Source organism: Parambassis ranga, chromosome 3, assembly GCF_900634625.1.
Source record: "Parambassis ranga chromosome 3, fParRan2.1, whole genome shotgun sequence".
NCBI classification, from domain to species: domain Eukaryota; kingdom Metazoa; phylum Chordata; class Actinopteri; family Ambassidae; genus Parambassis; species Parambassis ranga.
In genome coordinates this window covers 7,482,177-7,494,620 of record NC_041024.1, presented here as the reverse complement: position 1 = coordinate 7,494,620, position 12,444 = coordinate 7,482,177, and the positions used below count along the sequence as shown (strand labels likewise).

The 12,444-nt window shown below is 42.3% G+C and overlaps 2 protein-coding genes across 2 annotated transcripts in view; one reads left to right on the top strand and one right to left on the bottom strand.

Moving 5' to 3' along the window:
• ace2 (angiotensin I converting enzyme 2) overlaps positions 1–12,444 on the bottom strand; it is a 46,446-nt gene that overhangs the window by 28,851 nt on the left and 5,151 nt on the right. The window contains exons 2-3 of the mRNA XM_028402087.1: positions 8,216–8,337; positions 7,875–8,141 (exon numbers count right to left, since the gene is read on the bottom strand). The gene's annotated coding sequence lies outside the window, so the exon portion shown is untranslated. The remainder of the gene's footprint in view (positions 1–7,874; positions 8,142–8,215; positions 8,338–12,444) is intronic.
• The window catches only part of nhsb (Nance-Horan syndrome b (congenital cataracts and dental anomalies)), a 33,047-nt gene that overhangs the window by 19,617 nt on the left and 986 nt on the right, over positions 1–12,444 (top strand). The window contains exons 2-11 of the mRNA XM_028402085.1: positions 6,210–6,362; positions 6,452–6,588; positions 6,969–7,016; positions 7,204–7,248; positions 7,367–7,411; positions 7,710–7,772; positions 7,912–8,104; positions 8,261–8,392; positions 8,599–8,751; positions 9,098–12,277. Coding sequence (XP_028257886.1) covers positions 6,210–6,362; positions 6,452–6,588; positions 6,969–7,016; positions 7,204–7,248; positions 7,367–7,411; positions 7,710–7,772; positions 7,912–8,104; positions 8,261–8,392; positions 8,599–8,751; positions 9,098–12,277 — 4,149 coding nt within the window. The remainder of the gene's footprint in view (positions 1–6,209; positions 6,363–6,451; positions 6,589–6,968; positions 7,017–7,203; positions 7,249–7,366; positions 7,412–7,709; positions 7,773–7,911; positions 8,105–8,260; positions 8,393–8,598; positions 8,752–9,097; positions 12,278–12,444) is intronic.

Below are 12,444 nucleotides of genomic sequence, written 5' to 3'. Positions count from 1 at the left end.
TTGTCTCCATAAAGATGTTTACAGCTGTGCATATGCATACACAGATTTGTTTTTCAGCTGGATCATCCTTTTGGTAAATCTTTTTATATAGAAACTGTATGATTAACATATGGCAGCACTCACAAATGAGCCCAGCATTTCCCTCAGTGCACAAATACATTGTTTTTCTGACTCTGTGTAGTGTTCATACTGTGCCACTAAGGGGCAGTACTGGAGCACTTTCAGTGGAATCTGTTAATATTGGGTAAACATCGAGTGCAGAGCCAGAAAATAATCCCTTGAACATTTAACCTGCTGTTATACTGTTGATATTTTCTGTGGCTTTCCAGACTGACTGTGACGTGGCAGGTTACTGTGACGTGGCAGGTTACTATAAATAAGACTATTTGTTTTTTTTTTGTCATTTACCCTTGTTTGCCATTACAGAGGTCTCACAGTCTGATAGAAATACACATAGACCACACTTGTTATAACATGAACAGAGGGACAGAGGAGGAGGGAGGCTGAACAATAGTGCAGGTGTGCAGCTGTGGATAGAGGGAATAGGGGTGCTATGATTTATTCATGTTCTGAGGAAAAAGAACCAAGAGATCTATCTAAATTATAAATAGTAAACTAGAAAACAAGTCTGTAAAAGTGAGTTTTAAGTCGAGTAGAAGAGGAGAATAATAAAATGATCAAATGCCTAAATCTCTCCTCAGGCAGGACAATCCATTAGGGTCCTATCCAAGAAGCTCAGGTTACCAAGCAGTTAATATGTGGTTGAAAGGTCTGTGATCCAGCACTGATGTTTCATAGAACACTCAATACCACAACTGACAAACAACCCCAGGGACCACAAGCTATTAGGGTCCTCCCAGCCGTCCTGTTTAGGAAATCAGCTGTAAATAACTGAGGCAAGCCACAAGGAGCAACTGTAGATTTAATATTCATGACCACGATCTCCTCTCTTTGTGCTCATAGTGACCACACTGAAGGCATGTGTAGACACGCGGTGTGTGTTGGCATATTGCTGCTATGTCTGTGTCATTGCTGGGCACGGCGGGAGGCTGAAAGCTCCTCGAGCAGACTGCCAGCTCCAACCAGCTCTACTCAAAAGTCTGTGAACTGCCAGAGCTCCAGATTACAGCAGATTACCGAGCAGGGTGCCCATACACTTACTGTGTGTGTGTTTATTTTGTAACCACATGGGGATGTTGACTACTCACTATCAGTGAGGAAGAAGTTTTTAAAGATTTTTTTAGTTTTTTAAAATGGAGTTACTACATTTACATTTTTGTGCCCTAAAAGTTTTAAAGTTTAGGTTTCAAAGTTTACTGACGGTACTACTGTAAACAAAAAAGATTTTACACACAACTCACTCCTGGATCATCAATCTTTGGTGGCAGCAATGGAAAGATAGGGCATGTGATACATATTCCTAGCATGTGGTGGATTAATACATTAATACTTGGTGGCCGAACCCCCCTCCCTTCACATATTACTGCATCATAAAGAGATTACGGTCAGGGACAGGCCATGCACAGACAGGATCCTACCATTTGACACCAGGGGATAGGGGTGAATCATAGAGACGACAAGGATGGGATAGGGTTTGACATTGTGATAAAATGTAGGGTGCATCATTCCCTGTGAGTGTGATGTGGTTTTCAGCAAGGCCAAAGTGCATGCAAAAGCATTTACATATTCTGTGACCGGAGAAGAAACACTTCTTTTTAGTGACGTGTTGGGGCAGCTGAAGGGAGGAGAGATTGGGACAGCAGGTGGGTGGGTGAGGAATTGTAGGGGGGAGGGAGGGTCTGTGTCTGCAGATGTTGTTAGTCTGGATGTTGGACATGCACAGAAATGTTTTACGAAGGCCTACTGGAGTAAATGAGCTGGCGTCACTGATGATAAGGGGTGCGCAGAGGAAAAGGAGGAGTGACAGAAAAACGAAACAGAGGAAAAGAAAAGGAGAGAGCAGACAGTTGCTGACCATGGCTTTGGCTTGTCTTGGTCTCGGCTGCGTCCCTGTGCGATCCAAAGGTACTATCAGTCTGTTTCCCAGTGCTGTTAAAACAGGAATCTGACTATGGTGGTGATGTTACTGTGTGGCAATATAATATCAGGCATCATCTGCCAGCAACAAAAAGATGTTGTTCTATCTGTAATGTACTGGACTTTACAACAGACATCAATGTACAAGATGTACAAGATGCAGACTTAGACTTTGGATTACGAAAATGTGTAAAGCTACAATATATGCAGGCTGTGCTGTATGTTGTTATGCAATTATGTGTAAATGGTGTACTAGAATTGTCTGTATTAGAACAACACAGTCATAACACATCATATTTTTGAACTTCTATCAGAAGAAAATCAGAAAGACAATAATCACAATAATAATTCATCAGCTGCAGATGTGTAGTCGTCAAGTTGCTTAAACATTCAAAAAGTGATGCAGAACTACTACTAAGGTTGTATATAGTGTGCGTTTCTGTGGGAGCACAGAGAGTGCACAGGTTCTGCAGAACTGGCCAGCTAGTGTTTCTTGTATAACAGCTGTCTACTACAACAAGATTCTGCAGCGGCTGCCACAGGGAGGGTGCTGCCTGACCCAGATACACCATAATACATTCTCCACTAACGACTTACTTTCACTCACATCTGGACTGGACAGAGAGACATGTACACAAAATCATATACCTGTACAAATAGATTTAAAAAACAGTGTCCTGGATGCAATAGACATGCAAGATTGTACCTGTCTGTGGTCTTTTTTATAGTTTGTTGAGCCCCTTTTATCCTGTGTGTTTTCTATATGTAACAAAATAGAGATGTTTACTGGCTTGTTGAAATCTGATACTGATTCTTGTGCCATGATTTAACTTTTAGAATATGAGCCTGTAAGGATTCCTTTCACCTTCCTTTTCTTCCTCTTCCCTAAAAGCATGCTAATCTTAGAGACCATAAATCCTACCAGCCTTCCAGATCATTTTTAAAAGTAATTCAGGTGATAAAAATCAAACCCATTAGCAAGATGAGGCTGAAGTGACGCATACAAACAACATCTAACCAGCTGTACATCAGATTTTTTTTAAACCTTGGCATCAACACTGGCAGTTGTTACTTGAAGTGTTCCTGACATACAACATAAATTTGACAAATTTTCTCCTGTCTGGCCATCTTGAAGATGATAAGGTGAATTACTTGAGACTTTCTTCTGTTGATTAATCAATCTGTCAATTTATCTCTCTGTTTTAAAGTCTTGCGAAAACCCTTGCCTTTTTGGTGCAATCAAATGCAAGACCATGAAACCAGTCTTTCTGCAACAAATTAGGAGAGCACAGTGAAAGACAAACATCCTTGTCAAGTACAAAGTGCATCAAAACAAACAGTTTAGAAAGTAAAAATGAATGGTGTCTTTACACTGGACTGTAGTTTAGTTTGGAGTTTTGAAATGCACAATTTATAAGTGCATCCAATAAAGTGAGGAAAACCCCATTTAGTATTCTACAGTTACTCATAAAAGAGCTTCTACAAACAAAAAGCGGTGGATGAAGCTGTTCAAAAAAGAACAGATACAAATTTACAGAAATTCTTAAACCCCACCTGTCTCAAATTATTATGCTAATAAATAATAAAGTATCTATGATGATAATTTACATGTAAAATGCAGGCATTGTTTATCATACCTAATGTAACCACCTATCACCATAATGTCACATATAGCCCCTGAATCAAACCAAAGTTCACACAGAAGTCAACCATGAACATTTGCTTTGCTACTCTACTAACTTTGAACTACTATTTTCTAACAATGAGAACCTGTAATTTGCTGAATTTCTCCTTATTCTGTTTTGCACTGCATTTCTTTTACTATAGCACCTCTCTACTCTTGGTGCCGTTGCTGATGCCATACGCAATTCTGGATGATGACACTGCAAGCTGCTGACACAGCACCTGGAGCTATCAGGATGAAGGGGGAAACAGATGGAGGAATATAGTAAAAATAGGAGGTAGTAGAAAGAAAGACTGCAGGACAGACAGACAGTACATTAGATAGCTAGAGGTTACAACTGGTCTCTTTAGGAACTGCAGGATGATTACAGAGAGGAGGGAGCAGGACACTAAGAAAGGGGTTTTTTGTTGTTACATGCTGCTGGTCCCTGGTTTGTAATTTCTTTTTAAACTATTTTTATGTGTTTAAGGTCCCTGCAAAGAGCTGTTCATGTTTGAGTCTGTTAGAATATTTTTAGTACCACCGGGGTGAACAATATTAAGATTACAGATTTTTATCTTTCACCTACACACTAATTATTTAAAGCCAATTTGCTGTGTGGATGTCTAGCTGACAGGCTCACTGATGCCTCCTTCACATCAGAATTTGAGTCCTATTTTTTTTTTTACAATGCCTCTAGTAAAAGTGGTCAAAATAGTGCTGCTGCTAACCTTGCCATCGAGACTTTTACATGTTTACACATTAAAGTACTATACTGTTATACAATACAGAAATTCAAGAATACGCCAGAGGTCACTGCTACATAATCCAAACAGCCCATGACACAGACCTACAGAGCTGAGCCAGCAGGCTGATTTTTCAGGATTCTGATTTTCCCCCATGGCTTTAGGGTTGAGGTTACATCACCGCCTGTTGGTCTGGCACACTCAGACAGGTGTGTGCTTTTGCGTTGTCATATGGACACATTTTTTTTTCAACTGTACTTTTGAGGGAAAAAATGGTTTTATTAACTTGGCCTGCATCTGATTGAAAGACTGTACTATTCGATTCCATTTTATTTGTATAGCATCTTTTACAATCAGAACTGCCCCTAAGTGCTTTACATAAACCCAGAGCCCGACCTCCTAGTAAGCACTTGGCGGCAAAGAAAATCTCCCCTTTTATGGGAAGAACCCTTGAGCAGGACCTGGCTCATACTACTACTACCGTGCCTCTTTTAACACTAATAATTACACAAACAAAAAACAACGTAATAAGTTATGAACATTAAATAGGTGAATAAGGAAAGTAGAAAGTATTATATCTCAACTTGTGTTTTTGCTCCTACTACAAAGCATACAATGCAATTGACACACAGTCTTTTAGTTTTAACTATTACCTTGATAAAGACACAAGGTATGACACACAAAACAAAAAAAGAGTAGCTAATGCTGCTTGTCTTTAGGGCATAAATCTGTGTCATTATTTATTTAGTGCAAATGAACTCACTCTGTGCTTCTTTAGCCTTGTAGTTTGCTGCTGATGTGAGCTCACTGAATTAATTGCAGGCAAATACAAGCCTTGATGAGCAATGAAAGGTTGCCCAGGCTACTGATGTACACTGTTGCTTTCAAGGACAAGACTGCATTTCAAATTCAAAATTAAAAGAGGTGAAAAAGGAATCATAAATAAAGCTAACAGGGCTCTGAGAGCAGATAAGAGTGATAGACAGCCTTTCAGTCTAAACTGTTTTGAGTTAGCCATTATTTGAGACAGCAAAGGTTTTTGTGTTGTGTGATAATAGTACATTGTAGGCGCCAACATACAAGGATGATAATCTGCTGGTGTGTGTGTGTGGAGTCAGACTGAGTGGTTTAGCTGCCACCTGCTGGCATGTCATGGCCAGGTCTCATATCTTACTGCACAACTGGGACAGCCTAAGGATGTGATATCCCTGATGTCAACATATGAACATAGGTTTCCCTGTACAAATGTATATTATTTTGCTTCATTTTGCATATCTGTGTGCTGACAGGCTTCTATGTGATACCAATGTGACAATGGTCGGTAAATTGTAAAAGCTGGACTGGATCTAAGCTTGTATTTTTGTCAGTGTAGCATCAGAGGCCTTAGGAGCAAAGAAAACAAAAAATATAGAGGATCTATGTCAGTGGTTTGCAGTAATTTGATGAATTGTAGTTCAACTGCTGCATAGTATAAACAAGGACAAAAAAGGACAATTAGAAGCCCATAGGGTCATGGTTCTATGAGGTTAAGAGATACATGACAAAAGGTTTTGTAGGTTTGGATGTCCACAACCTTTCACTCCACCAAGCATTTCCTTAATACATACACAACTTTGCCTTTAAACAGATGACATGGTAAGATGTACAACAATCATCCATGTTAAACCAGACTGTTGCCTTTTCTTCAGAGGCAAGAAAAATCTGGAGAAAAAGGGTCATTATGAAGATTATATTTAACAGGGTTTGTCTCTATCTCTTTTTAGCGGTGTCGAACCTGGATATAGAGAGCAAGCTGTCAGCTCACTATCAGGCTCCATGGCATCAGCAACACAACATGTTTCATCCCTGTAGTCGACCACCATGTCTGGAGGAGCTGCACAGAAACGCCCAGCTCAGTCTTCGAGCTCTGCACCGAGGTGAGAGAGCCTGATCCCGGTTGCATTATGTTATGGTCCAATAAGTCACATAAGTTCTGATTTTTTATGCATATGTTTGGACCTCACAGATGAACAACAGCACCAGCGGTCAACAAGCCGGGAGAGAAACAGGGTGACTATTTCAATCTCAGTGGCACCCCCAATGCCGTCTTTCCCCTCACCACACAGCATCCGCAGGCAACAGCGGAGTCGCCTGGCACGAGCGGTAAGTTCAAACCGGGGGTTACATATCATGGGTAAATACCAGTAAGCTAGATCAGTGACAAAACATGCAAACGTGAAAACAACAGGATCAATAAGCTGTTAGATTCATTATGCAAAAGTATATAACCCAAATTAAATTCTCCACCAAAAGAGTACTAAAACACACACACACACACACAAGTTACAGCAGGCCATTAAAACCTTGAATACACTGTAAACAATATGTAACACAACAGAGTTACTACTAACACCTGAACCATCATCTTGGAACGGGTTGAGCAACAAAATGGACTTACTTGCTGTAACGCTGCAGAAGTCTTACTTATGACTTAATGCTGTTTAAATGTGTTGATTTGAACATTTATTGTTTTGCCTTTGCAGCAAGAAAGAGCAGAGAGGGACAGAGAGTTAGACTATCAGCCCAGAAAGGTAAGAAACAAATTGGTCAGTGAGTCTTTGAACGTTTAACATATCAATACATGCCATTATAAAGTGATTGTGCTGCTGTGTCTTCACGCTCTCTATATATTTACTTACTCTATAGCATAATTGTAAGCATGTTTTTGTATTCTTGTAATCACACTAACTTTACCCCAATTTCTTTCATGTTTAAAAGGAGAGGGCTGTGAGAGAAACAGAGATACAGACCATACAGAGAAAAGTAAGAACATCACATAGCTAGAAAAATGTTGCTTCTCCAATTTGTTTATTTTCATTTAAGAAGGTCATTTCATCCAAACTCAACAATGCCTGTTTGTATGTGTGTTTTTCTACAAAAGGAGAGGCCAGGAAGAGAAGCAGACATTCAACCGATCCAAAGAAAGGTAAGAAAGAGAGTTAGACTTTTAACTGCAACACACATCTACGGCCAAATATTTTAACTAAGGTTTTCCCTAATGTAAGCAACAGATTTGAAGAAAGCACAGGAAAACTTTTTTTGTCAGAAGGAGAAAGAACGTGTCAGTTCTGAGTTCTGAGGAAAGTGGAAAAAGGAAAATTCATTGTCTGTCTCATCATCCATCACCTTTCCCTTTATCTTTTTATTAAAACTATTTGATTTTGTATAAGCCAGTCATGTCATCCATTTTTTGATTTTCTTTTGTTTGTATTTTGTGTTCATAGTTTGAGTGCTTTTACTCACTTCACTCTATTGATGGTTGCATCTTCATTCCATGGAATAGAAAGGTATCAAGTATTTGCATTGTTTCAACTTTATCTTCTAATTATCTTATGTTCTGGCGTAGTAGTCAATACATAACTGTACTGTTGCAACTGTATAGCACCTACCAGTATTCATAATGGTGCTGATCCCGGTCTCCAACAGGCTACCTCGACAGGGGAAGGTGAAGGTGGTGAGGCACCCCTGGGCCACAGAGCCAAGACCTCAGCTCCCAGTGCCCTATCAACCCAGGATAAGCAGACAAACTGGTCAAAGGAAAACGTTCCGCCATCAGATCAGAAGGCATCTGGTGATTCTCATGCCATCTCCTCCTGCATCATCCCCATCAATGTTACAGGTAAAATAAAAAAAAAATCCAATGAGCTTGCCTTTCCCTAAGGATCAAAGCAGAATTGTGTAAAAACATCATTGAAATCACTTGAGAATACTACAGGGGAATGGTACTTACTCTTTAGCTTTTTTGATGTCTCATGGTTTCTGTGTCATTATGCAGGGGTCGGCTTTGACAGGGAAGCAAGTGCACGTTGCTCTCTTGTTCATTCCCAGTCAGTTCTTCAGAGGAGAAGAAAGCTGAGGAGGAGGAAGACTATTACAGGAATACCCAAAAGAGTACAACAGGACATGGGTATGTCAGAGAGCACATCACCAAAAAGTGTATGTGTTTAAATTTTGCAAATATGGAAATAAACTACAAAAAAGTAAGAAGTGTTCAATAGACTTCTTGTCTTGTGGCTCATTGCTCCATTTTTAGTTATTTAGACTTTATGCCCTCTCAAGAAAAAATTTCTAAATGATAATTCAAAACAAGAGATTTTGTTTCTTTGCTTTCAGACTCAGATGAATCACCAGTAGCGAGAGAGCGCACAGTGATCATCCATGCCAACCCACACCAACTCTCTCTCTGTCAGGAAGACCTCTCAGTTAGCGGTCGGCTGCATCACACTCGTGACTCTGGCTGCCAGACAGATGATTTTCTTATAGCATGTAAGTTTTTTGAAAAAACACATTGGGTTCTTTTTTGTAGTTCCTTTGAGACAGTCAGGTTCTCATAAAGGGGACTATTGGCTAGGACAAGAAGTATACTTGAGTCCTTCTTGCTATACAATCCATTACAAAATGCTTGGCTTTGCAGTTATTTCTTTGATCAATACTTTATCTTTTAAGATAGATGTCAAGATTACATTTAAACTGAAAAACTACTTGTAAAGTGTAAAGTGTACCAGTACACTTTACTCTTTGTGCATCTGAAATTCAAACTATATACAAATCTTTTGATTATAAAGTGGTACAGTCTACAGAAATTAACAAATTCTCTGTTTTCCTTCTTTAGGCACAGCTGCTCCCTCCAGAAGGCGCATTAGAGCTCAACGTGGCCATCAGGGAATCCCCGCTTCTCTGTCCCATTCAACAGGAAACATTTCTTCCCTGGGCGACCAGTCAGACTCCACATACACTAAGGCCACATCACATGGCGGACGCTTACGCTCACGTAGTCTACCACGAGAGGGAGGACGTCTGATGGACAGTGACGAGGATGATGACGATGACAATTATGATGACGATGATGAAGATGAGGAATTGTCACCATACGAAGCAGAGGACTTTATTCCACCTGGTCCTAGTCCACGGATGAAGATGATGATGATGAAGGATGAGGAAGAAAGCACTGATGATCAGGCACCACCTGAACCACTGCAACTTGGAAGCCTAAAAAGGCTGCAGCGGTCTGGTGAAAGAGACAGGGGGAGCGGAGGAGGTGGGAGCCCAGAGCATAGTTGGATGGAGAGAGGACGCTCTCGCTTGCCTCGCAAGGCTGACATGGGCAGCTGTGAGATTTCATCGAGTTCAGACACCTTTAGCAGCCCTATTCACTCAGTGTCTACTACAGGAGTCCTAGGCAGCCATGTGGACCACAAAGAAGACCACCAGTCATCAAGTGGGAACTGGAGTGGTTCCAGCTCCACATGCCCTTCACAAACATCTGAAACCATCCCCCCGCCCTCTTCTCCACCTCTCACAGGCTCATCCCACTGTGATTCGGAGCTGTCACTCAACACCGTGCCCAATGCTATTGATGAGGGATTCTCCCTGGATCCCTCATATCACTCTGACCTCAGACCCCAGGGACAGGGTCACAGATCAAGCTCGTTCACATCCTCAGCCACAGACCAGCTAGACGATGCAGGAGTCAGTACAGCCAGTGAGGGGGAGTGGACATACCCTCCAGACCAAGACCAGACTGATCCAGACCAAGACCCTGACCAGTCCCAACATCTGAGCCAGAGCCATGGGTTTGTCCCAGAGTACAGCTCCAAACAAGGTATAGAAGATCAAACCTGTGTCAATGATAAGACAATTAACACTGAAAAAGACCCTGGCTCCCATTACCCATCTGATACAGAGAGTTTCTACTCCTCTGTGCATTTTGGGGAATGTAATCAGAGTTACAGAGGATACTTGTATAACTATGCAGACCCAGGGTCTGACTGTGGTCAGTCCAACACTGTGGCAGCACCACTATCCCATGGAGTTTACCCCCAGCCCTCAACTGATTACAGAACAAGCACTATGACCCTTGGGAGAACTTGTCGTCCACTGAGAAAACCGAAAGTCAAACCTCCGCCACCCAAACGAACCTCCTCACTAAAGGAGACCAGTGGTAGTGTTGATGTTGGAACAGACACGCAAGCAGATCAGGGTCAACCAAAGATGGTTATTGAGCAAGATCTTACATTGTCTTCCACAGATATGAAGCTGGAACTCGACCTAGAGCTTGGGGGTGCCCCAGAACCATTACAGACGTCTTGTCTTGTGACAGAGCCTTTAGGAACATGGGGAAGGGGACTGGGTGAAACTGTAGACATAGTAGAGCCCATGTCATTTAGCTCTGCAGATACACACTCATTTAAAGATGAAGGTGCTGTGCAATCTGACTATGCAGACCTGTGGCTTCACAACTCTGAGCTGAAGTCTAATGGTGAGTACACATCTATGTCCAACTCCAGCACAGCCACAGGTACTACTGTCATGGAGTGTATGAAGTCACCAGACAGCTCTTCCTCTTCCACAGAAACCCAAACCCAGGTCATTGCACAGGCTTCAGAGACCAGGGCAGCTAGTCCACCCCCTGGAGACTTCAAACTTGGGTCACCTGAGAAGCTGGCAGGCCTGGCTTCACCATCAAGTGGCTATTCCAGCCAATCAGAGACTCCAACGTCAACCTTACCTTCATCTTCGGCAGCATTCTTCCCAGGACCACTGTCTCCGTCAACTGGCAAGAGAAAGCCTAAAGTGCCAGAGAGGAAGTCTTCTCTCTCTTCCCTGCAGCACTTCCCTAGAGATGGAGCTTCCATTTCCTCTTGCTATAAGAGAGACCCTGATTTTCCACCTCCACCTTCTCAACTTGATCTCAATGTTCTCCATGGTGGCTATGTCAGACACACACTTTCCCACCGGACGTACCATATGCACACGCTTCACCACAGCAAACACAGAGTTGCAAATGTTTTAGCCACTGGGACAAAGTTGTTGACCCCAGATACATCACATACCAACTTAACACCAAGTTCAAACTCTTCTACAACAATTACCAGCTCAAGTCTACAGGTGATAACTCCATCTGCTCCTCGTTTGATGCAGCTTCATTCTACGAACCAATCTACAGATCTGCAGAGTACCTCCACTTCAAACCATGAAACACCAAGTGGAGTAGAGAACGTTACAAGACCCAAATGTTCTCCTAGTGGCTCTACTTTGGCTCCCCCACCTATTAATACAAGGCCTCTCCCTCCTCGCCGACCTCCTCCCAGACCCCCAGTTCATGACCACATTTCATCACCTGAACACTCGCAACCACCTCCCCCTGGCCGCCACCCTGATGGACCTCCATCCTATGAAAGCCTGATACTCAGACAGGACCGCTATGGACCTGGGACATTCTGGGCCATGACAGCTTTCAGAACTCGAATGGATCCAACATCAGACCACTCTGAGGACAGCTCACCCTTGCATCGACCAGTGCCACGCGCTCCCCACCCGTCACCTGTGGATCTACACACACATATCCACTCACACACAGAGTTCAGAGGGCTCACTCACTCTTCTCATGCGCACCCTGAATTAAGGGTTTTGGGAGAGCGCTCATTCTCTCAAGACGATGATGATGATGAAGATGATGAGGAGGAAGAGGAAGAGCCGGTGAAAGAGCCGCCAAGGGCTGCATGTTCCAGAGGTGGCATGAGATCGGACCACCCTCCTCCCCCAGCATATGAGTTTGCTGGGGGATCCCACTCAGACTCAGGGCCCTGGGCTAGTCCTGTAAAAGTGCCTGGTAACACAATGGAGACATCGCATCCTTACTTAATCAGCGATGCAAGGAAAGGAGGACAAGAAGAGCAGGAAGAAGAGGAGGAAGTGACATCAGGTGCTACCAGAAGTGCCCATCAGCAGCAGCCACAGGAAAACAAAGATGACTCGACCACTCCTGACACAGAGGATTACTTCAGCAAAGGTAAGATTAATTACAATAACTAGATTGATTTAGCAGTATGGCTTCTCTTTTTGTAACAACTACATAAAAAAATAGTACCATGCTGTTTCTTTCATTTACATAAATACAACTGTAACCATAGGTGTTTACTACAGAGCAACATTTGCTCATAGATAAAGTTTAAAGAA